Source organism: Rhea americana, unplaced genomic scaffold (assembly GCF_003343005.1).
Source record: "Rhea americana isolate MKP2758 unplaced genomic scaffold, rheAme1 scaffold_122, whole genome shotgun sequence".
NCBI classification, from domain to species: domain Eukaryota; kingdom Metazoa; phylum Chordata; class Aves; order Rheiformes; family Rheidae; genus Rhea; species Rhea americana.
The window spans coordinates 283470-309997 of NW_028185284.1; the positions used below are offsets into that span (position 1 = coordinate 283470).

Here is a 26528-nt window from a genome sequence, read left to right on the forward strand (position 1 = left end):
GCCTCCCCCCGCGGCCGGGCCCGGGCAGCGAGCAGCGGGCGGCGCCCCGGCCGCCGCCATCTCCGGCCGCGGCCGGAGTCGCTCTGCAAGGGGCGACTGAGCAGCGCAGGCCATTTTCAGTGGGAGCTTTCTCCTCGTTTTAGACCTTTAATAAAACAGAAGGGGTTATTTTTTCTTCCCCCCTCTTCTTTCTTAGGGATGTTAACAACTGTAATTTGTAATTCCTTTTCACAAGGAGCAGCAAGTTTAAGACTAATTGAACTTAACTGTGAAGTTTTGTTCCCCAGGTGGTGCTTACAAACTCCTTGTGAGGCCTCGGGTGTGACATTGGGGTGGGAAGAGTATTTCRCACTGAAGTGTGCTAACCTGACTGCATCACGCCCTTCCTTTCGGCTCCCGAAGCCCCAGGCTTTGTACCTGCCTGTGCTCTACTACAGTTAAATATTATGTATATTTTACATGTCTTGGATATTTTTTCTTTTTTGGTAGGAAAGGGGAGAAATCAGTCTGGAGTAAGCTTCACAACACTAAGCATGTGTCTAGTTACACTGTCAAAAAAAAAAAAGCTACATTCACACATGGATGCGATCCTCTGATGGATAAGGAGTTCATTTTTTCTGTCTTACCTACAGTCAGCTCCTCTTGGTACCATCATGAGGCATTAGTTGAGAGTTGTTTAGTCACAGTCCGTGAGTGCCTTCCAACAGTACTGGAACTGCTCGTGTAAAAGCCCAGTTCAAGTGCAGTGCTTGCCTGCTCTGCTATTGCCTCTGCAGGAGGAGTGGTCTGCAAGGATCAGGACCTCTGTGGAGGGCTTCTTCTTCTTTCTTCCTTCCTTTTATTTTTTTTTTTTCCCTTTTCCAATCCTGAATGTGTTTTTGGGCTGTAGATCTGGAGGAATGCCTGAAGCTGTGGGGATTCTCCTGTCAAAAGAGCAGCCTCTCAGGACCGTGTTTAGCCATACCTGCCCTTACATTTGTAGTTACAGCTTTCCAAAAGGCAGTCATCAGCTCCTGAGAGCCTCTCACAGTATGCGTCTGTTGGAGTGGCTTTCCTTTCACCATTTTTTTTTAATTTGTTCCTAGAGAACTTAAACTATACCATTTGGGAGCTCATTACTGAACATATCTACTTCTTCCCTGGGGCTGATCATCCATGAGCAATCACTTCAGAAAAACCTCCCTCTTTTTATTCAAGATTTCCTCTGCTGATTCTTTCATCTGTCTCATGTTGACTTTTGTACGTGTTATATCAGTGAAGGACTTTCCCCCTTTTTTTCAGTGTAAAGGAAGCACTCAGTGTTCAACTGAGAARCATTATTTTTGCTATTTAAAATGTTTCTTGGATTACTATGATATTCTTAAGATTCAGAAGCCAAGCATAAAAATACTTGCTGCATGTATATTTCATCAACCTCGTAATGTATTCAGCTTTTTATAGAGATCACATAGGATTCATTAACAAAAATAGTGACAGATTTGCCGTTAGAAATACCTTAACTATGAAACCTGCTGCTGAAGTGTGGATAAACATGAGACTGTGCTGGAAAAACATAAGCACCATTGCTGGTCTTTTGGCAGTGCATGAGGCCCACTTACGCCAGATCACTGCAGACATCTGCAGCACTTTTCTTTTTTTGACTGTTCTGATTGCTTTTATGAGTCTCTTGAAAAATAGAAAACATAAAGGCAAATTAGAAATATTTGCTTTGCATTTGTTCAAATATATATTTCTATGAGACCTGTGTCAACTTTGTGTCTGTCTTCAGGAGAGTTCAAGTAAAGAGCAGGATATTATTAAAGCAAGAAAAAAAGATAAAATGTCCTACAAATAAAAAGAATTAAAAATCAGTCTTTGAGCATCAGAGAGGAAAAAAGTGTTTTACATAGTCTCTATGATGCACAAAAATTGTTGATGTCACTAGAGGACCTTTGCATCCAGAAGAGAAACCTCATCAAAATTGTCCATAAGAGATGCATCTTTCTTGTTTTTCAGCTACTATAGTTAGACTGTTGTAGCATTGTTTTTTTTTTCTGCTCTTATACAACCCTAAACTCCGAAATTAATTTTAGATGTACTCTGTCCAAAGCTTAATCTTGGAAGTAGCTTAGAAGTTAGTGGAAATGATGCCTTTTTGCTTTYTTTCRGATGCTGCTGTTTTTGTTGCTGTATTGTAGTAGCRTGTAAATGCCTGTGCAAACAAAGTCGCAACAAAGAAGTTGCAGATTGGTAGAAGAGCTTTGATTTCATTATTTGATTGTCCTATATGTCTATTAGAAACCTCTTTTTCACTTTCAGGAGAAAGTTGGCAGATTTTTTCTCTTTTTTTGTCCAAGGAGGAATATGATTATAAGAAATGTAGAAATAAACAACACTGAATAAAATACATTGGCTTCTAATCCATTTTATTTTCTTGCCCACAGCAGGAATTACCAAGATAATTACAGAGTATGTGCCAAATCATTCCACATGCAGATATGTAATAACCAACCCTCTCTTGTTAGCTCTAATTATGTTTGAGTTATGTAAATGCTTTTTTGGTGTCAGTGCCAGTTTAAGCATTCCTAGCTCTAATTGTTCCCCCCCTGTGCTATCCCTCCAGTTGGCTGACATAGCTGGGTTTGGGACTGTGGGTGAACTGTATCAGGGAACTTATCTGGTTAAAATAATTATCTTTGGGTAGGRTCGTTTGTAACCTGGGTCAGTTGTTTGATCTGATTCACCTATAGTTTCTCAAATCTTTGCAGCTGAGCAAGGACAGTGTAGAGGTAGGAGGAAGGGTGAGGAAATCAGTTTGCTTTAGTCACTACTACTGAAAGAATTGGACATAAAGCAGTGCTCTGAGAAACAGAGATAATAGATCGGGACTTCAACCAGTGCTTGATAATTTGATAACATTAAGATAGGCAATATTTTGTGTTTCTATGTATTTATTAGCTTGATATTGTAGTCTAAAAGCATGTGGAATAAAAGATTTATTTCTTGGTGTGAATGTTCTTTGCAAAAATAGTGCTGATTAAACTTTATGTTTTTCCAGGAATCTTTTTGTTTTGTATTTTAATTATCATGTCGACCAACTTTCCAACTACCGATGTAATGATCTACAATGTTGTGCCACGGCCCACAAAACCTTTTTTCTCTGTTTTGTTTGTTTTTAATGTGGGTACATCATTTGCTGTCTTCCAGCCCTCTGAAAGAACAGCTCTTAGGGGAAAATACTCACCTTTTTCCTGTACGAGGGGGATTGTTTGAAAAGAAGGGGTAAAGATGTTTATCCATCTATCAGTTACCTGTATTTACRTGAAGATTAAATATGGGACTATCTGCATATAAATTATAAAGTGGTTCTTTTTGACTTACGAAGTCTATAAGAAACCATGGTTCTTTTTCCCTATGTTGGAAAATACTCTGCATGGTCCATTGTGTTTGGTTTGGACATGAGAGAATATTTGTGCTCACTAGCTCTCTTGCTAGTGAGAGATGCACAGTACTGATTTCTAGTTAAGTTTTGTCTAGCAAGTGTATTGATTGCATTATCTGTTACTGTCTTCAGGTACATGGCCATGGTGACTATGATTCTGATTTTAGTGATGAGGAAAATGGAGAAAAGTCTGTGCAAAAGACTAGAAGGTAATGTAACACAGAATCAACACTTTGCATTATGTATTCCRTGCCAAGGGCCTATAGTGTAGAAGATTATACCAAATGTGTTAAGTCTAGTGTTGTGAAAAGATTTATGAAAAATGAACCTATTTGCTTCCTGCGTCTCCTTATGTCAGATTTACCAGGGCACATCTCCAAGGGGTAACTGAGAAGGATCAGTTCTGCCGTGTCCATCTGATGTCTCTTATGCTTTTCAGTTCACATGGCCGACTACTACATTTTTCCAAGCATTAGCATCAGCTGCTGGGGTTTGTCTGCTCTGTTCACTTTGCTCTAATCTGTCAGGAGATATGGAACTGCTAAGAGAGAGAAAAGAAAAAAAGGCCGCATGGCAACAGGCTTTTATGTAGAAATAAAACACCTGCTTGAAAGAAATGAAGAACTGTTTGTTTATTATTTGATTTATGAAGAGGCCTGGGAATTGTATTGGTGAAGTTGTACTCAATCCTTAAAATGTAACTGCACATCTTTTATTTGAGACTGTCTTTACCAATTATTTTGGCGGTTCGCACAATTAGTGGCCTTTTTTGGTCGTCTGATCACATTCTTCTTCTTAAGATTTTTTTAATGCATGTATTTTTTTGGCACTACTGCCTTTGCCATTCTGTACACAATACCAAACACTTCGTGTAACACATCTATTTTTCCTTAACTTTTTTTTTTCATTCTTGCTTTATTATTGGACTTTATTCAGGAAGGCTCTCTGGAAAGTTCCTAGGATGCTTACATACTTTCCTCTGTAGTGGGATTGAAAGAATAGAGTTTGCAGTGTCTGAATGCATTATGGGGCAAAATCTTCCGTGTTACAGTTGCTGGGATGATGGAAAGCATTGTGCTATTCAATTTATCTTATAAATATAGTTGTTCTGCATTAAAACAGTGAAGATTTTTGTTCAGCTTTAGTTTGCAAATGCCATTACAGATTTTARTATTTCACTTCCTAGGAGGAAAAGGAACCTATTTCTAGATTGCTATTAACCATCAGGAGCCTTTCAAAATAGCATCTTTACTCTTGTTTTGGCACACTACTACTAATTCCCTATAGGAGTTGGTTCACTGCATAGGTATATATCCTTTTTTTTGGCAATATGGGGATACTTATTTTCATTTTAAGGAAAGCGATAGTTTTCAGTCTTCTGCATATTGCTCTTTTTCRGAGTTTCCTTATGGGAATTTTGTTCCTACTGATCCTTTTGAGCATACTTCGTGCTAGTATCCCATATTCCATAAATTAAAATATAAATTCCCTGGCTTGCTTTATATAAGTTTCTGACTTCCTTTCTTTGTGTCAGCTAGTAATTATGGAAAGCTCTTCTTCACCTCTGATGATGACTGAAGCTGACTAAATATACCTCTGGCTAGTTAAGGTGCATTACTTTGTATTTAACTTTTCATTAATATGTCAATTTCTGGAAGTATTTTTAGCTGCCAAGTGACAAATACAGTTCACAAGACAGTATTTAAATGAGTTTTAAATTACAGTTCTTGTGACTACCCTAAGAGAAGCAACTTTGGTTAATGAGRTGTCAAGACATTATCATGAAAAGATGGGATATGATTACTAATATTCACTCCTCTTTTTAAGAACGTACTGTCCTTCCTTTTTCGACTTGGCTATGCAGCCTAGATTTGCAGGTGGCTTTAAAGGTAGAGTGAAATGAAGAAAATTTCAGTGTGGTTCTAGAGTAATAATGTTCATAAAAATCAAGAAGTGCTACTATAAGCATTTTTCTCTAAATGCTAACTGTAAGCAGGTGCCTTTCTGGATTTGTCATGCAAATGAAGTAAATTCTAACCTGATGTTGATTTTGAGGCTTAGTTTTATTCACATAAAAACTAGTGATGTAACAGTTACTGCTATTCAAGTTAGTGCAAAGTTTGGTGTACAGAAGTTGTATTACTTATGAAGAATTCTTGACTAACTTAATTCTCCCCTTTTTTCCCCCTACCTTCAGTATAAAAGAAGATGACCTTCTGATAAAGCCATTCCAAAAAGCAAAACAAAACAATGTGGCTCACAGACAAGTTGCAGCTGAAGAATGGGATAGGTATCTTTTATTATTGCTCTGTGAGATTTTCTTTCCATAATGTGAAGACAGCTTTTGTTCTAACATATTTGTCATTAACAGGGAAGAAGCAAGAAAAAGACGATTTCATTTGATAGCTATGGATGCTGTATCCTTTTATTTCATTTTTCTTCAAGTTTGAAATTGGAGAGACAGGTTTTCCACAGCGGAATATTTCTATGGARTCTTTACTATTTATGGAAGCTTTACTTCATATTTCTGAATACCATGAATTGAATTTCATTATCACAGAAATCTACAGTGTAGCATCAAAGACTGAGTAGTTATTCAGACTAGCTTGTTTGCTACTGATATCTACCTAGTAGAGGCATTTCCAAACTCCTCCTATATACTCAGTTGTCTTGTTCTGGATTAAGTTACTATACAGTGCACTTTGCTTAGATTGGCACGAAGAGGCCTTTGCCTTTTCATTTGAGTGTACATAGAATATGATTTTATATAAGGCTGTTGTTATCTTCAGACAAATAAATTTATACTTGAAATACGGAAATGCATTAGTTCAAAAGACTATTTGAAACAGCATTATCTCCARTAATAGCTTCTACAGGTGCTCTACTGTAAGCCTGTATTGTATCAYATATAGTTTTATTTTTCTTTTTGAATTTCTTAATTGTATTTCATCYGTCATTTGTAGTTATTTTTTAACCACTGCTTCACTTAGTTCACAGAATTTCTCCTTTTATTTAGTTTTCACCTATTTTCACTTTGTAAACTAAGTGTATCCAAATTATTGACCGTTTCTTGTTTGTTTAAACAGCTGTTCTTCAGCAGTAAAAGTTACTAAACATAGTAAAGAATAAATTAAATATGGAAAGAGTCACTTTAACTGGAAATTCAAGTAAGCAGGAAGTAGCTTCTTATAATAAGCATTCGAATTTGGTCAGCAGCTAGATATACCTTATYGTGCCTGTAAAGGGGACATGTCTTAAGCAATCTGACTGTGGTTGTAGACGATCGTTAGCCACACAGAAAAGCCCATATATTCTGGAGTTACTGTAGAACTTATTGTATAGAGTCTTTTTTGTGAGTTTCTGCTAATGTTTTTGAGTGGTTCCTCTTTAAGACTTTTGCGGTTATGGTATTTAATAACTCCAATGGCAGTACAAAATAGTATGCTGCATTAAATGTGTTTAATTGAGCTAGTTATGCCTTCTGGGCTTGTTTCATGATTGTCTGTTATGTTCCTTCTGTTTGTGGTGGGAAAAAAAAAGAAACTACATAATGAAGTTAAATTAACATTTTTTTTAGTTTTTTTTGGAAAATAATTTCTCAATAAAATTACTCTAATTCATGTCAAAATAGTAGGCTGATAAAAATTACTTCGTATTCACWCTGATGTAGTAGTTGCCTGGATATGTCTCAGGAGATAATGTATTTCCTGTTTTGTTGTTTCATAGACAACATACAAGTTAATTGAAAATGTTGTTAAATCATCACATGTATCTGATATTTTGATATGTGAAGTTGCTTATTTTCCAAACAGAGTTATATATCTTTCCTCCTATTATGGTACCAGATGTATTTCAAATCATGTCTCTGAGGCCAAAGTGTTCTTAGAAAAGCATTATTTGTTTTCCTATGATTTTCAGGTCCAAACTAAAGCAGATAACTTCTATTTTTATATTAATACTAAAAATTAATAAATTATTTGATTTTGGTAGCCTGTTTTATAATACAACTGCTTTATAATACAGAAATACAAAATTGTTTTAAACCTGAACTTGAAATAATACTAAGAAGCACTATTCCAAATTACAGCAGAAGAATTGAGCTCAGCTTCTATGTGTATGCTTATGGAGCATCTTTAAAGAAAGAAGGTTATAAATGTCTGACAAGTGAATGAGATTTTAAAGATTAAGTTGCCTTGAATTCTTATATTTGGAATGCAATCTTTATCAAAGGTTATAAAGTGAAAATTGTTAATTAATATCTTTCTTTCTGGAAATTACTAAACYGTTTTTGAGAAAGCTTCTTTCTGTAATTTATTTATTTAATTATTTTTTATTTATTTTTATAGCTATAAACATGATTTTTTATTATTCTCTTAGTTTTAAATTATTGGTAAAATAAAAGAAAATAAGCACTGAAACTGAATCCTTAATTACTTTATTCAGTATGAAAGACATAAAAAGTTTGTGAATGACTACATTTTGTACTATGGTGGCAAAAGAGAAGATTTCCAGCGTTCCAGGTAAGAACCATTAACAAGCTTCCCTTCACTGCTCCCAAACCTCCCTTTTATGGTATAGCTGTTAAATATATGCTGTAATTTAAGGGTTTTTTGTTTAAAAAATTGTTAATGCTTTTCATCACTAGGAGTAACTGTAGTAATTGTAAATATCAAAAATACAAAATTGTTAACAGTCTTGTTTCATTTTTCACCATTATTTTTATATAAGAACTTGTCGAGAGATGAATTTTTCTCCTTTTGTTACATAAAAGGAAAGATGACAGGTGAACATTAGTTTTTAGGAAGGTACATTGAGAAATTTCTGGCAGTACCTTGAAAATATCAGTCTGGAATAATTGTGAAATGTGCAGAATTACTATTCATTGTCCAGAATAACAATCTCCTTCAGAACACTACATAACTGCCTCCTAACGTAACTGTTTTCTTAAAAAGTATTTTCAGACAGGATCAAGTCAGCCATGGTTTCAGGGCTATTTGCCACTGGGATTTTTTTTTTTTTTTTTTTTTTTTTTTTTGGGAAAAAGTATGCCAAGCTGTAATATATTCTTGAATAGTTTTTATTCAATAGCAATATATTCTGTTATGCAGTGAGCTGGAGATAACAGCTATGAAATAGGGTTTTGCCAAATTATTATGTGACTGACTTTTCATTTTAATATTATATAGTACTAAAAAAAAGTGTTCTTTTATAGAGCAAATGACAAGACGGATCTTGATGTTATAAGAGAAAACCATAGATTCCTGTGGAAAGAAGATGATGAAGTAGACATGAATTGGTAACTAGAACTTTTATAAGATGTATTATTTTTAGGTTACTTTGTACTAAATTTGTGGTATCCCTGTTAAGAATTACTATGCATTCTTAGTGTTCATTCTTTGATCTTTAGCATTTTAAAGTGAAAGACCTTTAGGATGTACAGTAATACCACTCAGTGGTAAAATTGATTGGTGACAGGAAGAGCTAACAAATACTTGTGCAGTCCCTGAGAGTCAAATGACTGTTCTGAAAACTGTGAAGGAAAAATAGTTTGAAAAAATGTAGTTTATTTTGTGGTGTAGATATACTTCAGAAATATTTTCTGATTTTATGGTAATTGCTCCTTAGCTCACTGAGTGTATTTCTGTTGCATTTCTAGCTCTGCGACCTGTGTTCTTCAGATGGAACAATATGTCCTTGTCTTGCTAGTGCTATTGAAGTGTAAAATGAATTGTATTGTGTTCTGTATTTAATAAAAATAATGCCTTTTGTTACAGGGAGAAGAGGCTTGCAAAGAAGTATTATGATAAATTATTCAAAGAATACTGTATAGCAGATCTTAGTAGATACAAAGAGAATAAGGTACAATTCAATATTGTAAATCACCTGTCCTGTTTAAGCAGACATTTACTTTAAAATTGCCTTCCTATGATAGAGTATTGTGAAACCAGACTGTTAGTAACTCCTCCCCTAGTAAGAGAGTTGTGAGAAACTGTAAAGTTATTTAATAAGCAGTAGTAAGTTTGAATCCAGGCATTGTCACTGTCCCAAAAATGTGCTTGCGTGGGAATATAAATGTTTCTCTCTGATGGTGTTTTATGAAAAGGTATATTGTGTACAAGAAAGGCATAAAATGTTGAGAGATTGRGGGGGGGCTAGAGAGATCTGGCTACAGATGAATCCTAAGAAAAACCTGAGAATGTTGCCTTTTTAAAAAGAAAAAGTCTAAAAAGAATTTGTACTTGAATGCTCGCTGAAAATACTTTGGAAATGCATGCTCAGAAGCAGTGTCTCATGCTGGTTGTTCTTTTCTGTTTGTGGAAATAYGATTTATATGTTCTTTGTAAGTAAGTAGAATTTATTAAGAGAAACAGCAAGATTTTACAACCAATTTTTCTTCCTTACTGGAACAACCTTTATTTTTTCTGAGGTTTTGACTGGCTAACCTCTTAGTCAAAATGAGTGGGTTAATTTTGTACTGTGATTTTTTGCAAAGAATATTGCTGAATGCAAGCATGGATTAGTATTTTGTTACCACATAGTAACAAAGGAGCCCTACAAACAATGTCTATATAAAGCACTTTGAGACTATTTATAGTACTGAAAATGATATTGATTGGTAAATATTTGCAGGGACTGAGCTTAAACTCTGATATTAGGTGGAAAAGATGTCAACCTTCTAAAGAAAATTGAAAAGTAAAATGCTTAAGATGTATTCCTCCCCTTTTTTTGGAGTGATTTTATTTTCCTAGAATTATTTCATATCCCTCAATCCTTTCCCCCCCTCAAAAAATAACTGAATTTCCCTTGAGTTTACTTACAGATTTTGTTTCTTTCATTACTGTGCCAAGTTTCCATATGTTTGCTATCTTTGGTGGGAAACTGTTCTGTCCCAGTTTCCTATTTTTTCCTTTCTTGTGTGAACAGTATTCCCRTTCAGACTCAAATGCGGCTGTCCTAGCTTTGTGAGGTCACTCTGAATTTCTGTTAATGCTAGTAAGAGTGAGTCTTGTTATCTCTATTTTTTTAATTTCTATTTCAGCAGAACKCTGATGTGTCTTGTAATTTGTTTTCTTACATCAGGTGATGCTTTCTGTCCTTATATATGATATGACCATGTAAGAGTCCTTTCTCCAAGTCTTTGTTATTGATTTATCCGTGCCCACTTTTGGTAGAGAAAGATGGAAGTCAGAAATGGGTTGTTAATCAGTTCCCATTCACACCAATAAGATGCAGTCTGTGCTTTCAGGTTTATTCTCCTTTGATTCTTTTTCTGTATTTCCAGAAACTGGAAATGGGATATCTTTAGCCCCACATGCCTTCTGTTTTGCAGTGCTGGTGTTAAAAGAGGTGCAGAGTGGGTAACAAGATTCTCAGCCTTTCATGTGGTAGTTTATCATACCCCATATCCTCTTAGGTGATGTCAAATTAAAGTTAGAAGTATTTTTTTGTATGTTGTCTACATTGAGACTTGCACATACATATTCACCTGTCTTTTCATAACTTTCAGTTGTTTTTGTATTGGCAAAAATCCTTTAGGCAGCTGATTCTTCTACAAACCTCTGCACAGAAATTGCAACTGAAAYTTAGAACATTTCTTCTGAGAAAACAGAATTTTCCTAATCATTGGCTAATAAGTATCAGTTTCATGGCAAGGGCCCTCTCAAGGTCTGAAGAATCAGCAGAGTATCATGTCAAAGATCAAAGCTCAAAAGAAAACAGTAAGAAAACATACACCTGCTGTGTGTGGCTTCATAAAGTTGTTAATATTCTTAAGTTATTCCTCATGCAATCTTAACAGAAATTCATAGTCAACTTTTAGTAGCCTAAATATGGGGAGGGGAGAAGAGAGGCAAAAGCTTATGTTTTATGAAGTCRTGAAGATTTTGTTGTTCTTCCCAAACTGGGTCTTACCTCAAGACCATGAAGATGCACTGATAAAAGAAATGTCTCTGGCAGAGCGATGGCTGAACACCAGGATCTTTTAGTTTGAATTTTCTTAAATGGTTCATTCCACTCTCACAGTTAGGTTTCGTAGACAAGGATCCTTGCACATAGAAGGTTACAAGTTTTCTTCTTTACATAAGTAAAACATATAATCTTTCTTTCTCTTTCCATTTTAATGAGCAATGCCAAGGAGGCCCTCTGATATGAGGCTAATTATCCCTGTGGACAYTGGAAGTGTATGCTCTTCCAGCTTTTTCCTGCTGTTGGTCTGTTATTCCTTGCATTTTCCCTTGACAAGAGTTCTTTTAGGTCAAGGCTATATTTGAACCACTGTGTATCTGTCCACAAGCTCTGAGGCTGATAAATGACCATCTGTATCATCAGATAGCTTAGTTTTAGTGTCAGTTTTGTTGTACAGTAAAGGAGAGYGTTTTCCACTTAAGTTTTACTTGCCTCAGTATTGGACTGGAAATGTACTTTTCTCTCTGTCTTCCCACTTTTCTCAGGGGGGTTATTTGCTGTCTCTGGTTTGTTTTATAGCTTGACGGATTGGAAACATCTCCCAGTTGCTCAAAAATTAAAACTATCTGATGCCTGGTCATTAAACAAAATCTATTTTATTGTTCTGATTCTTCCCAGATGATTTTCAGATTTCTAGGCCAAACGATCTTCTGCTTTGTCAGAATATTCAGTTTTGTCTCTGTTTGTCAGCATAGGAGAGAAGTCAGCATTTCTTTGAGAAGAAAAAATTAAAACATCTATGACATTTTTCTTCAGTGTTTTGTCTAAATTAATGCTTTCTTTTTTTTCCTGAAAGAAGTGACTGTAGACATCTTAGTTGTTGCTACAGCCAGTATTACTTAAGCAGCCCACATTTTAATTTGAGAATTTTACTGTTTATGAATATTAAAATGTCTTGCACTTTTTTAACTGTCATTTTTTATTAAGTTAGGCATTTGATACTCCTGTAAAGGATCTGTTTTGGATTTGTACTACTTGGTCTTGGTCTACCTTGTAGATAGAGAAATAGGTCATTTAGGATCTTACTGAACTCATTCATCGAAGGTGATGAGGCAAAACAGTTGCCATTTGCTGATGTTGCTTCTAGTTTCTGTTATTTTGCAGGCTAATTTCAAGAATCTACACTAATTTTTAATTATGCTGTGTAGTTTCAGCTACAGTTCCTAGTATTGTAGCTTAGTTAGAGGATTTCAATCGTTCTTTATGTTTTTATTTGTTTCTTCTCAGCTTTTGGCACTCTCTCATTTTCCACTAGTTGTTGGAAAAATGATTGTCAAAAATGAATCGCAGACAAGGACAGCTTTTGTCTAACTTGTAAACTGGGCTTGTTGTAAAGAATATCACAGGCGGTTCTGGCTCCCTCCTTTCTGTTACTTTTGCTCTTGTTTTCCAGACTTGCTGTACTTAGGAAATGTTCTGTAAGAATATCGTCTGATCTGTATCTTAATTGGTCAAGTGTGGACTGTAGGGGAAAATGTAGAAAAGGCTACKTAAGTAGCAAAAGTGAGCATGGATAACTCAATGATTGGTGAAATGGCAGAGGGACTTTGAGAAAGCAAATATGCAGGTAAGGTAGAATTGTATTTTACAATTTATAGCACATGCATGTAGAAATAAGGACAAGATACTGTTTGTACTTCCTCCTGAACTTAGAGTATTTGAAAATTTGAATGGCAAGCTTTTCAGAATTAGAATACCCTGTAAAACAACAATTCTCCTTTAAAACAGAAAAAAAAGCATCACTCTTAAGATCAACCAGTAGTCATAGAATTATTTTTAYGTTACTGTTACATAACTATCCAATAAGAGAATAATTTACAGCTCAGTAGAGAGACCAGTTGAGACTAGGACTTTGTTTCCATGCTGCAGCTAGGAAGGATGTGCTAGGAAGATRTGACATCTTTGTTTAGATGCTGCACAAATCATTTCGAACATGATGGTATGAAGTAATAAAATACACTCAGAAACTGTTAGCAGAAATTTATCAGGCAGCTTTGCAAGACCATACCATTGTAAATAATAAAAGATAGAAAGTAGAGTCCAAATGAAAGCTTTTTTTTGAAGGAAACTTAGTGAAAGGAAACTTAGTAAAGGAAACAGTGAAATCTGTTTGCATGTACCCAATGACATAATTTTTATTCAACTGCTAATCATGATATATCTTTTTAGTGCAGTTTTATGATGCAAATAGACCATCAGCAGGATAKTAATTGGACTGCTTTGCTACTATTGTGTTATTGAGAAATGTACTGCAAAGCTGTGTTAAATAATAGTAAATTTGTGGAGGTTATTTAAAAAACAGATTTAAAAACTGAGATCTGGATTTCTTTTTGAATCTTACCTTTACAAGTATATTTTACGTTCTGTTTCCAGTGAGCTGTCCAGTCCAGTTCTTGTTTTTTTTACAATTGTTTCAATTTTTAGTTGACAGAAGCATGAATGGTTAAAATAGTCCTTTTTTAGACTATGCTGCAGATTGTACTCTAAGCAATAGCTATTCCTCCTTTAGCAAATTATCACAAATTGTCATCATACATAATATGGTGTAGAATGTGATCTTGTCTTGTGTGTTTTTTTTTTTAATCCAGTGAAACCAGTAAGTATGAAAACATAGTATACATTGTATCTCCAGTTCCAAAGTGAGTGGAATGGTATCAAGAAGCGAGTATTTTATTGGTGTTCAGATTTTTAGTTTTCTTGGGCATCTTTTGTGTGATATATTGACCTGGGGAAACTTGGAGCAGAGAAAACATTTGCCTACTGATCTCTTTCTGCTCAGTTTTCCAGCTGTAGTTAGTAAGATGCAAAGAATGTACATGAGTTTACGGCACATTCTTAAGAGGCAGAACTTTTGGCTCCTGTTTTTCCCATTGTTCTTTGAACTGCATAGTTCTTTTCACATGAGAATTCCATGCTGCWGCCCTTCAGATAATGAATTATTATGGTTTATTAAAAAAAAAATCAACAACAGTGAAGACCACACAGAACAACAGATACCTGTGCTTCTGTAGAGTATTCAAAATTAGACTAAGAACAATTCAGGTAGATCCAAAATACTATGGAATTCATGCCACTGAGCCTACAAAACACACATTTGTGCAAATTCAATCTTTGGGTGCCCAGATAGAAACTTCATGATCCAAGGGATGAGGGCTTGTGTGACCTTAGAACTATTCCCTCCCCCCCATGTCTTTTGACATGAAATTTTGGATTTAAGGTGCTTTGTTCACAGAGCAAAATTTCATTTTATTTTGTTGTCATGCAGTGTTCATGAATTTTAAATGAAATTACAAGATATCCCTATGCTTCCTAACATCAGCTTCTTAACTTCCAGTTTGTTCTTCTGCCTGCTATGAAAGCTTTCAGAATGTTTTTAATTCACTGCTGATTAGTATCTCCTGGAATTTGAATTTCATGAGTAAATTAGAATCCCTCTGACAACCAGAATCAGAGGTACTTCTAATTAATGGTGAAAGGAATTAAATGTTACTAATCAGAACTGAATGGATGAACACATGCCRGATAGCGGTTGACTAAAATTAATCTTTACATTCACATTTGACTATTGACAACTTAATTTTGCTTTTTACCATAACAGTTTGGATTTAGATGGCGACATGAGAAAGAAGTAATTTCAGGAAAAGGTAATGCTGTCTTTCATTTTATATTTCTCCTTGACTGTTGTGTTTCTTGCTGCTTTTTGATATTATAATTGTTTGACAGTATTGGGGCAATTTTTGATATTGATAAGTGTATCACACATTGATGGGCAGTTAAGTGACCTACGTCTTAGCTGTTTCATGCCATGTATCTTTAGTGTGTATGATGATTTATATAAATAAAAATTAAGGGAACATAATGATTTGTTTTCACAAGCTCTAATTTGTGATGAACACCATCATACTGCATTTGATAATACAGAATTTCATAGTTCTCCATTACCTTATTAGTCTTTGCTACCTTTAGTGTCGCAATACTTTTTCCTCAAAAGATCGTTTTAATAGTTTCACCAGTGTTGTTTTGCAGATTTCTAACTTTTGAATTTAAGTTCCGTGTGGGATATCTGTTTCAGGATATGTTTTTGAAAGCTTCCATGAAAATGGTGGCCATGTCACCTAAATCTATTTCTAACATAGTAGCTCTGTTTCTGCACACAAATTTTTATAGATGTTTTATTGAGATCCCATTCTGTGGCCTAGGGGCATGGACTTTTTCAAGTTACTGAACAGGCAAGAAAGTTATGTGAAAATACTGCTATTGCTGTAAGTGAAATATTCATAGCTATGTCCTGTTTTCAGAAGTCATACATACACATGCAGAGCAATTGAATAGAGTGATATGTTTCATCACTATAGTTCTGTAAATAGCTCTCTTTATTATAACATATTGCAAGAACTTAGAAATACAACACTTGTTTTCTTAATTTTTGCTAACATATTTCACAGGAAGAAGTGTGAACATTAATGATTTTTTAAAAAATCTATAAATACTACTTAAAACTCCTAAAGGTGCAGTTGTAGTCATATGTTGCTTTCAGCACTAAGAATTATTTTAACAGATAGCTAAATTTGGTATACTTATGTGCTTTAGCCAACACTTCAAAAAGATAACTACAATTAAATGAGAAATGAATAACTTATGAATAATTGTATCTTCATGAGGAGGAATTTCAAGCTGTATTATACATTTACTATGTGCCTGTCTGTATTTAAAAACCTGGGAGAAAATGCAGAATTACGTGTTTCAAGCTTTTCAAGTTTTTTTTTTAATAAAATTCTGATGAAAACTGTAAAGCTTGTGTTAGAACTAGAACGCAAGAATTGAGTAGTACCACTCACCACTAAGGGGCGCAATAATTCAGTGTTATCTGGTGTATTAGATGTTTTAAACATGCTTTGAAGTGGTCATTTAAGAAAAATGGAATCTTCAACCTTTTTTTTTTTTTAAGGTATAATTCAGTAATATAAATTGTTAATAATAATACTAACCTTGTTCAGCTCTCACTGTTTGATAATTTGCATTTAAAAAAAGAGAGCACTGACTTAGCATGTGCCTTATTTAAGCTGTGAAAACGGGGGGTGGGAACCAGTTGTATTATCATTTGGRGTATGTCAAGAAGGAAGGAGAAGAATGGCTAACTTACATTTGGTTGCTTTGTTTCCCATGTCTTTGCCAGCTGATGGGAGAGGAGGAGGGTTGGAATAAGTAAAAGGAAATGTATCATTTAAATTACTAATGGTAAATGCCAGATTATTTTTTTTCTTTTCTTCTTTCCCATTGCAATCTTTATTCATAAATACTGTGAAAGAGGGTCATACTGGAGATCTCTGCTGTATCTCATTAAATTTAAAAGGTAGTCTTAATGACAATTAGTTGTGTAGTATCTGTGTCCAGCTTCAGGAAAGGATTACACAAAATTGGTATTTCCTTAACTGTAACCTTAAGTTAACATAGAATTCCTACATTAAAGTTTGTAAATGAGTGAATAGTAGGCACATGAGTTAGTTGGTCTGAAAATAAATCCTTAAAATGAAAAACTTTAAGCTGTTTAAAATATATATTTTAAGTGCCTTCCTGCTTTTGAAATACCAATAGCAGGGCATAGCATGAAAATATAAAATAAAATATACTCAAGGCAAGATGAGATAGTGGACAAACTTTTTGTAAGAAAATATGTAACATGTTCATTTGACAGGTGAAATAAGACTTTCAGCAATATGCAGAAAGAGGAAAGCTGAATATATGGATATATTTGCTGGGGTTTACTTTTTTAGTGTTTTGATAGTAGATTCAATAATAAAAAYAGGCAAATTAGGTATGTATTACTTGACAAAGTAGGGTTTAATACCTGCAAATTGATCTGCCTTGTGTGTTTTCACTATTTCATTGAAATAACATTTCACTTTTTTGATAGTAGTGTCTTTCTTAGCCTATTTTATATATACATAAATATACATATAATATGCTTTACCTCATCTGAGCAAATATTCTTCCAAATTTGTGTCTGTTTATTATTTCTGTGTAATTTTCTCCTTGGAAAATATACAAACTATCAATACCTAGGCTAGTGCAAAATGTATCTCTATACCAATTCAGTATGCCTGAGTTTTGATCAAAATCTGAAATCTTTAAATTCAGTCTTTTGGCTTTCTAATTTCCTTAGAGTGTTTAATCTTCAGTATTTCATTTAGCTTGCATGTACAGTACTTGTATTTTCCACCTCTTCTGCTTTTCTCTGAGAAGCAGAAGGAACTGACAGTTTTTGAAATAAAATATTACAGGATTTGTAATTATGGAAATGAAGGCAGTAATTTTCTGGCAGCTCATAGCAAGGTGGCAAAACTCCAGACACATACATGATTTAGGATATACATTTTTCTTGCTGATTAAATTAGGTAACTGTCCACTTGGCACGCTGGTTTTCATGTCTTCCTTTCCTGGACATACAACTCTGCATTTTATAGGCAACTCAGGTATTAGCTGGGAACTAGAACTTCAACTCTGGGAAAAGTCACATTTCAAGTACTGAACTGTCTGGTGCATAGTCCCCTCTGACTCAGATTCTCCATCTATAAAATGGGGATTATAATAATCTCACTTCTTTGCAAAAATACACATTTGAAATGCTTTTATGATACTCAGCTATACTACAGTGTTAAATACTACTGAAAAAGTATTCAGGAAAAGTAGAGTTCTGTATTCAACACAAGGTTTGAATATGTGTTGTAGGAATTGGAAAATGAAAGATGAGGACAGGAAAAGTCTAGCTAATTATGTGTGTGTGTGTATATATATATATGTGTATAGAGTATGGAGTGGGGGGGGGTCTGTTGAAAAAAAAATCAATTTCAAATACTTAGACCATTATAAATATGAGTAAGTGTGTAAGGGGATAGAATTGTGGTGATACAGTCTAAGTCCTGGCTTACTCAACAGGTCATTGTATGACTTAGCAGTCTGAAGATACTCTTCCAACTTCATTCTTGTCAATGTATCCAGGCTCATAGGCAGAATGTAAAATATCCCATGCAAAAAGCAAAGTATCCACAAGTGGTTTCTATATACTGTGAAGAGCAGCTGATCATAAATAAAGCTGCTGGTTTTTTTGTTTTTTTTTTCCTCTGTGCCCGTTTTTCTAGATTTATTTGAGGAGTTTTTTTTAGAAGACGTGAAATGAACARAGTAAAGTTTCCAAAAGTTTTATATGGGGATAAATTTCTCTTTACAGTTTTTCCTCTGATTTAAATGATTCCTGATAACATTCTRTCTTACATAGGGTTAAACATATTTAATGCATATTCGTTTGAAAATATTTTTTATTGGAGCCCTGTTTTCTTTGGTTCAGGTGTTAGCATTGCAAGTGGTTTTATATTGCAGAACTGAAGTATTTGAGGACACTGCCAATCCACTGGTTAGCAGCTTAAACAGAATGTTCTGAGGTTAATCTTTCACAAACAGTCCTGCTTGTGAGWCTATTAATACAGAGCCTTAGCACCAGCTCTGCATACATACTAGTCCTCTGCAGAGGAAATATGTGTGTCTGTTAACTGTAATATTGRGAACACAGTTGTATAAACAACGTGTAAATTGTTTTAAAACTAATATTGTGTTTATTATAATGAACCTCCAAGAACTTTTTGAAGCTGCTGCATATTTTCTCATAGAATTGTACTTTTTTCTTTTTTAGTATTGTTTTTCCTTTCTTAAAAGAAAAAAGTGTTTCTGGAAAATCATTAGAATACAAATTATTTTTTTCCAGTAGATGAGGTAAACTTGTAATCAGAACATGGACATCTTGATTTTGTATATATATTGTACTTTGAGTAGTTTGATGTCATTTAAGATGTATGTCAGAATTGCACGTTCTGGTTCATCACACTCTGCTAAGTAATTATTTAGGATATAGAAAATATCCTAGTAACATTCATTTCCTTTGATTATTGATGAGAAGATTTTCCAAAGTTCAGTGTTATTCTTTTATTCTGAGCATCTTCCATCTTCTAGAATAATGTAAAGTTCAAGTTGTTCTTTCTTTGCAAATACGTAATAWGAGACAAGTACAATTGATTCCTTGTCTAAAGCTCTTGTTCCTTAATTTAGATTTTCTTTTAGCTCTGTGATATTTTTCTTTGAAAGAAATGGAAAACAAACAAAAAAAATGAGCAAAACTGGAAATAACAACTCCAAACCTATGTATGTTAATCATTGAACCTTGGTTTGCTTTTTTTTTGACCTCTTTTAAGGTCAGTTTTCCTGTGGAAATAAGCACTGTGATGAGATGGAAGGCCTGAAGAGCTGGGAGGTGAATTTTGGTTACGTTGAGCATGGTGAAAAGAGGAATGCCCTTGTGAAATTGAGTAAGTCRGCCTTTCTTATGCTGGCCTTCAAGAATATGTAAACTTAAACAAAGACATATCTCACATTTTAAAAGGGATCGCATGAGACTTGGTGATAATGATATTAATATATGCACATGGAAAGTAAGCTGCTGCGTAGGAGATCGTTCTGTTAGATTAATTACAGGTAGTATGATGGTTTGGTGAGAATGGCTGCTATCATTACATATGACAAAGGTKTTACAGGATGAGCATTTCATGTTGTGTAATTCGTATATCATACAATCAGGATACCTGATTATAAGCTCGTTTGTTTTTAATGGACAATACTGAATTGCAAGGTGAGTTTCATCATTGCCATTGCTTAACAAGCTATGTGGCTTAGGAGTACTTAGAGCTTTCAAACAGACAACATTTTTTACACTTTCAGCTCAGTTAATTTTGTTTTTAATATTTACATTTTCTTCCAAAAAAATCTAACTTAAATTAAATTATTTCCTTTTCCATTCTCATTTCTTAAGTGGGTTCTTCTTATTCAAGTACTTGTTGATACATTCAGTCATCCATATCATAGTGTACMTATATTTTGTGTAAAAGAAACTGATGGCGTTTTTCTTTTGTCCACAAAAAGGCACTGTGTTTGACAGCATTTGTTTTTTGTAGAAGCTCTAAGAGAGTCACATATCTTCAGTATAGTTGTACAACAGTCTGATCTCTGTCCACAAAGGTCCATAAATTTGCTATCTGTATGTGATAAACACTGATAGTTTTTTATGAAGAGTTGCCAGAGCTAAACCTGTGATCTTCTTCCAAATTTATTAAACTTCAGATTTGTACTGAAGATTTTGATCATGCTATTTTTCTTATCCCTGGCTGCAATCATAATGTTACTTGTATAATATTATGTAACTTGGAAGAAAAGTTAGTAAAATTTGAAGAAAGTGTTGTATCTGTTTTTATAAATTTATCAAAAGTTCTGTTAGTTATACTTCTCAGATACACAGCTGTAATGTTATTTTTCTGTCTTTTTCAGGACTGTGTCCAGAATGTTCACACAAACTTAACTTTCATCACCGGTAATGCAGTATTTTGAAAATATGGGGACTGAATTATTAATATGTTCCAGTTACACTTAACTGAAAAATAGGGAAAAAAACTTCAGATAAATGGTTAGAAAACTTCTGTTCCAGAGTTTTTAAGAAGTCACTGATTTGAWATACTTGCATGTTAAATATTTTTGCACTAATGAAAGTACAAAAAAACTAAGAACTATAAAAATCCCTCCCTCAAGATTTCCTTATCTTGATTTTAGCCCAATGACTATTTTGTTTTCTGGAAGCTTCTGCCAAACATTGTCTTTTCTCTGTTGCTATGTTTAAGAGCTGAWTTTTTTTTTCTTTTCCTTCTCTAAAAAATAGTATTTTTATGTATGAGTCCTGTGCTTTGAAATTTTGATTTTGAGTGTTTGTTCTTGAGAATCACTCATTAAGAGGGAAAACTAAAATAATGAATTTTGAACCCATAAAATGTGTGCATTAAGTTTGATTCTTTTTTTATTATTGTCTGTAATCTTACTATCAAACTATTGATATGCAGTTTGTATGATTTTCTGGATCTTGATGCTGTTTTAGCTCCTTGTAGTTTTATGCCTCCATTGCTACAGTATCTGAGAAGTCCAGGACAGGGAAATATTAGTTTTGAATTAGAAAACTAATATTTCTATTTCTATATGGGTATATTCAATGAAGTTAATTAGTCCATTTTAAAAATTAGTTCTTACTAAATTTCATTAAAACCCCGTGTAGATGCATATTCAGAATTAAGATGGAGAAAACAGTAACTGAGTTTATCTTGATTCGGCTTCTTTTAGGAACTAACGTTTTAAAACAACTTTAATTCTGAATAAAAATGGTCAGACTTTCTGTTTGTCAGCTTCAGAATAATACTTCCYATGAATCAATTTTCCTGACTGTTTCTGGCCAAACAAGTTACCAAAAAAAAAAAAAATCTGTTGTCACACAGTAAGCCCACATAAATAATACTGAAAAAAAATGCATAGATWGATGATTTACAGTAGATTCTTAGGCTTAAGATTCTTGTACCTCGGGTTTTATAACTATCAGATAAGAAAAATATAAMAGAAACTGTATTCACTGCATTTTTGTTATTACTTGTGCACAAAACTAAGTTTGGTACGTAAAAAAAAAATTGATTTCTACCTGTATCAATATAAAGTGGGCACGTGGTATAACACTATTTTCTGTATTTAATTTTTGATTGCCAATTCAGTGTCATTTCAGCAGCTTTAGCATTTCCTAACCTTTGTCTTCMACTACATGGCTACAGTGTTTCTATAACAGTTTCATTTTTTAACTGCGTTTGAAAAATAGTAATAATTTTCAGAAGGAATGACAACTGTTTGACTGTATTAGATATCTAAGGTTTACTGTTGTCTGAAGAGTACATGTAACAGAGAAGATAAACGTTCATTTTTTGAAGGAGGAAAGAAATCAAATCAAAGAAGAAAAGAGGTACAGCTGTAYTGAGGTCAAAAGAACCAAAAGTTAAGAAGAGAAAGTTACCTTGTTCAACAAAAAGCAAGTCTAAAAAAAAGACCCATAAAGGTAAATATAASTTAAAATTTCCATTTTGAAAATATTCAAAGATATATGTTGGGTGTTAGGTCTGCCACCCTGCCATAGCTATAGATACATAAATGTATCTGGACTGTGTAACTTTGGTAATCAAAAAAAGTAAGTTTTGTAGTTAAAGTTTCTTAGGTGTACAAAAAAGGTAAATTTGAATAAGAATTTTTTTATAGTTTACAGAAATGGGAGAGCCTTTTGAAAAATATACATTGGAAGGAGAAATAGTCTAGGAATTGGGACATTGCATGGCAGAAGGGATTCTAAAGTATCTGATTCTTTGAGGCTTTGGGGTTGAAAGGTTTCTGGTAATATAAGATAACCATTTTACCCCACAGATCTTGGGATAACATATTTGAGCTCAAACTGATGACCTTTGAACTGATACATAAAAAAMCAAAATTGTTTTTCCTTCAGTGTTTGCTTTCTTTATGTAAATTAATKGRGTGTGTGTGCATATGCACATACTTATGTGTAATATATTGTGATAAATCTATTCTTGTAAACATCTTAAGAAAATGGGTAAAACCAAGATAAGCTTATTATTTTATAAATGTTGTTTCTTTCTAGATCAGGTTTCTTCAGAAGATTCAGATAATTCTGATAAAGGTAACGTATTTGAATATGTCTGGCATTTTTATATTTTTGTAATAAGTTGTACTATATTCAATTGTCATTGGTCCTAATTTTATTCACTGGCAGTTTTAATATTTGATATGATGCTATGAAAGCTGCGTGAAGACAAGCTGAGGTATAAAGGTCCAAAAACAATTATTTCTAAATTCTTGGAGAGAAACTGTTAGGAATTTTCAGAAGGAGATCTTTCAAGCTCAAGGAAGGAATTAAAACAGGATATAGTAAAATAAGGGGTCAGTTTGTTCAGGGAAGAGCAGCTGGCTGCAAAAATAGGTACATTGTTAATAGCTGCATGCGTCAAAGTGTGCATGTATGTGCTGTGTAATACTATAGAAAATACTTTTCTACTATATTAATAACTACTGTAATTCCTTTTGTGGAAAAATACTACTATGTACGCTATCCGCATTATTAAGAGGAGAGCACTGGGAGAAGACTCCATGCCAAATATATCCTATGCTTTAACCAAAGTCTGTTCCAGTTACCACTTGTAGTACCTCAGAGACCTGTCTGTTGCAGGTGGAAGAGATCAGTGACTCCACAGTGGTTATCCTCATATTGCAGTAATTCCAGCCCCAGTGTCTTTTCTGATGAAACAGGCCCCATCTCTTGATCCTCCTAATTCTTGCTGCAAACTGTCTAGAAGGGCCTGAGTGTTTCTACTGATTGCTTTTCTGTGCTATAGGTTTTTTGGAAAGTCCTCAAAACCTATTATTTCCCAGCCAGATGCAGGAAATCCTGAAGTCTTATGACTCAAACCATATCTAAAGACTCTGTCTTGTCGGGAAAGTTCTATTGGAAKTTTCTTCTTAAGTCAGGGCATATTTCTAAAACAGGGACATTTTTGCTCTTTCACTCCCTCAGTATACCTACAATGAACAGTTATACAGAAAAACATATTTTTGACAATTTCACTGATAAAKTACAATTGATAAAAATTGTCATTCAATTGGGAGTAGAGTAACTGATTCATTTAATACCAAGATGAAATTGTATTGTGATTCTGGGTATGCAACCGCATATGAATCTTTAATTTTAGGTACAAAGTGCTATGTTACTCTTGATACAAGGATCAGAGTTTTGTCATGATTGCTATTATGTTTGGCCTAGATATCAGTTAATGATATCTAAGAGTCATTTTGATGCTATATTGAATAACATTTGGCAAATATTTTTATTTTCACTTTATACAAAGTTAAGGGGAGGGTGTTGAGTCTTGTGGTTACAATTAAATGTTGCTGTTAGCAAACAAGCATCTTGATTAAATATTTGATAAATTCTTTAAAAATTATTTTCTTAGGCACTTTATTTTATTTTTTTTAACAGATTCAGATGGCAGTGATGTGCAAGATGGTCCTTCAGATGCAGACTTTTGGAAAGGTCCTCTACAAGAGCCTGATGAAAAATCACGGTTAGTTTGGCCAGCTAATAAATTTGTATGTAGTAAAAGTTTGAATAATTATGACCATTCAGAGCTGCAAAGGTAGAGATTTTTCCTGAATGTTTTGATGAATGTGCTGACATATAAAATTATGTCAGATAATCTTCCCTGTTGTGGTCCTAAGAACATTCTTTAAAAAAGAGAAGACATACAATGCACTGGGGAAGAAGCTGTGTCAAGCCACTAACATACTGCTGCCAAAATAGGTCAGCTATCTTAGAAGTGAATCCTAACAGTCAACTCCCTGTTTTTACACAGAAATGGGGTACATGAAGGGTGTGGGAACATACTGAACAAGACAAAATGGTATATACTGGGTATATTGTAACTGGAAATCTGTTAAATCTTTTTTATACAAAGATTAGCTCCTAATAGATCCAAAGCAGAACATTCTTAGAACATTCTTTGACGTACATGTTTTTCAGGTTTTTTTTTTGTTTGTTTGGTTTTTTTACAGGGAGGAGGAATTTGATGAATATTTTCAAGACTTGTTTCTCTGAAACTTGAAATGGATGTAGGCTGATTTTCTTTTTGGAGCATCAAGATGAGTGCCTGGAAATCCAGTCATATTTAGGGAAAAAAGTCTAGTCTAGTCTCTAGACTTTTCTTTCTGGTAGTGTACCATTTCTGCAGGCCTTCCATATGGACCATCTGGGTGAAGTATCTTTGTAGAAGGATTCAGGCCTAAAAACCTTCTTTTTCTTACAATAGCCTGTGTACTCATGAAATACAAGAAATAATCTGTTGAATGCAAAAGATATACTACACTCTAACAAAGAATAATATAGTTTATTGACAGTGCATCACAGAATTTGGCTGCTTTTTATTTTATGCAAAACTTTACATTTTGCCTGATTTGTTTAAGGAAAGTTTTGGGAGAGTGTGTATCAGTTTATAACAATAGACATTAATATATTAATATTTTTAATTTATTAAACATGAGTTAGACTTAAATTTACTGGTCATGTGGTCTTTAATATTCAGATTAGTCTTTTTAAGTATTTTTAAATGCTACTAGGTAAGTTCAGTTTTTATCAAGTACATCTTTCACTTGAATTAAATATGTGAAATGTCTTCCCTACTCCTTACTAATGTTTAGYTCATTATGAATTTGTTTTAAATTTYAGTTATCATATGATATGACTAATAATTCCATTCATTAATAAAAATCCAGATGGTTGTTTAAATTTTTGATAAATTTTTGATAGATAAAATATGTTGCTTGCCACTGGAGATTTACACATGGTTGGTTATCTGTGGTTTCTGATCTTCTTAACATTAAATGAATGTTAATCCTTCCTTAAAGTGTAATCCTAAATATACAAGTAAAGAATATTTATTGCTTGAGAATCTTAGTGGGTTCATTTTCCTACTCAAATTGCAACACAACTTTAAACRTTCTTTATTGTATGTTTCCAGAGAAACAGTCTGCACATGAATAGTTACAGGGACCATTTTCTTWGTCAGATGAARATGACTTTGGATATAAAGGACAAACTTGTTTTGAATTAAATGTTCATGTTAGATAATCTGAAAAAAGTGAATATATTTTTGATAAATATTTCCCACTGCAGATGTCATAAGTATCTGATGTGGAAAATGTAACAGTAGAGGTGGTTGCAGTGTATATATGAACATATTACATGCACTAACATGAATATCAATAGAGAACTCTATTTACAAATAATATTAATTACATTTTTAACGGTTTGTACTTACATAATAGATGACAGTACAAGGACGCATTTACGGTGTCCTTGAGTAACAAATAAATGTAGGCTTGTATGAAGGCTTCTTTAGGTAATAAGATGGATTTAAAGGTTAATTCTCTGTCATCTTGCAAGCATGGTTGAGAGCCAAATCCAATCTGCAGCAATCTGCTTACATGTATGCAACTTGCCCAAAGGGGCTTTTGTAGAATGTGTTGCTATATTTGTTGCTGCAAGTATTGTACATTAAGCATATGTTCTGAATAGCTAACTCGTCTTTGGGTCTTCAAAACAGTTATAAAATGGTACAGTATACATATTAAATACATCATTTAATACAGTTTGAATAAAATTACATAATGCAACAACCTTGGA

At 33.8% G+C, this 26528-nt stretch overlaps 1 protein-coding gene across 1 annotated transcript; it reads left to right on the plus strand.

Annotated features, from left to right (window-relative positions):
- The first annotated feature begins 3066 nt into the window (after window positions 1–3066).
- Window positions 3067–26528, plus strand: LOC146600325 (protein FRA10AC1). Its single transcript, XM_085325495.1, has 14 exons — window positions 3067–3093; window positions 3554–3630; window positions 5619–5711; window positions 5793–5838; window positions 7865–7941; window positions 8634–8717; window positions 9196–9280; window positions 14985–15030; window positions 19630–19743; window positions 20756–20798; window positions 22222–22346; window positions 22938–22976; window positions 24330–24414; window positions 24902–26528. The coding sequence occupies exons 1-14, from the start codon at window positions 3067–3069 to the stop codon at window positions 24942–24944; spliced, it is 984 nt and encodes a 327-aa protein (XP_085181621.1). The 3' UTR covers window positions 24945–26528.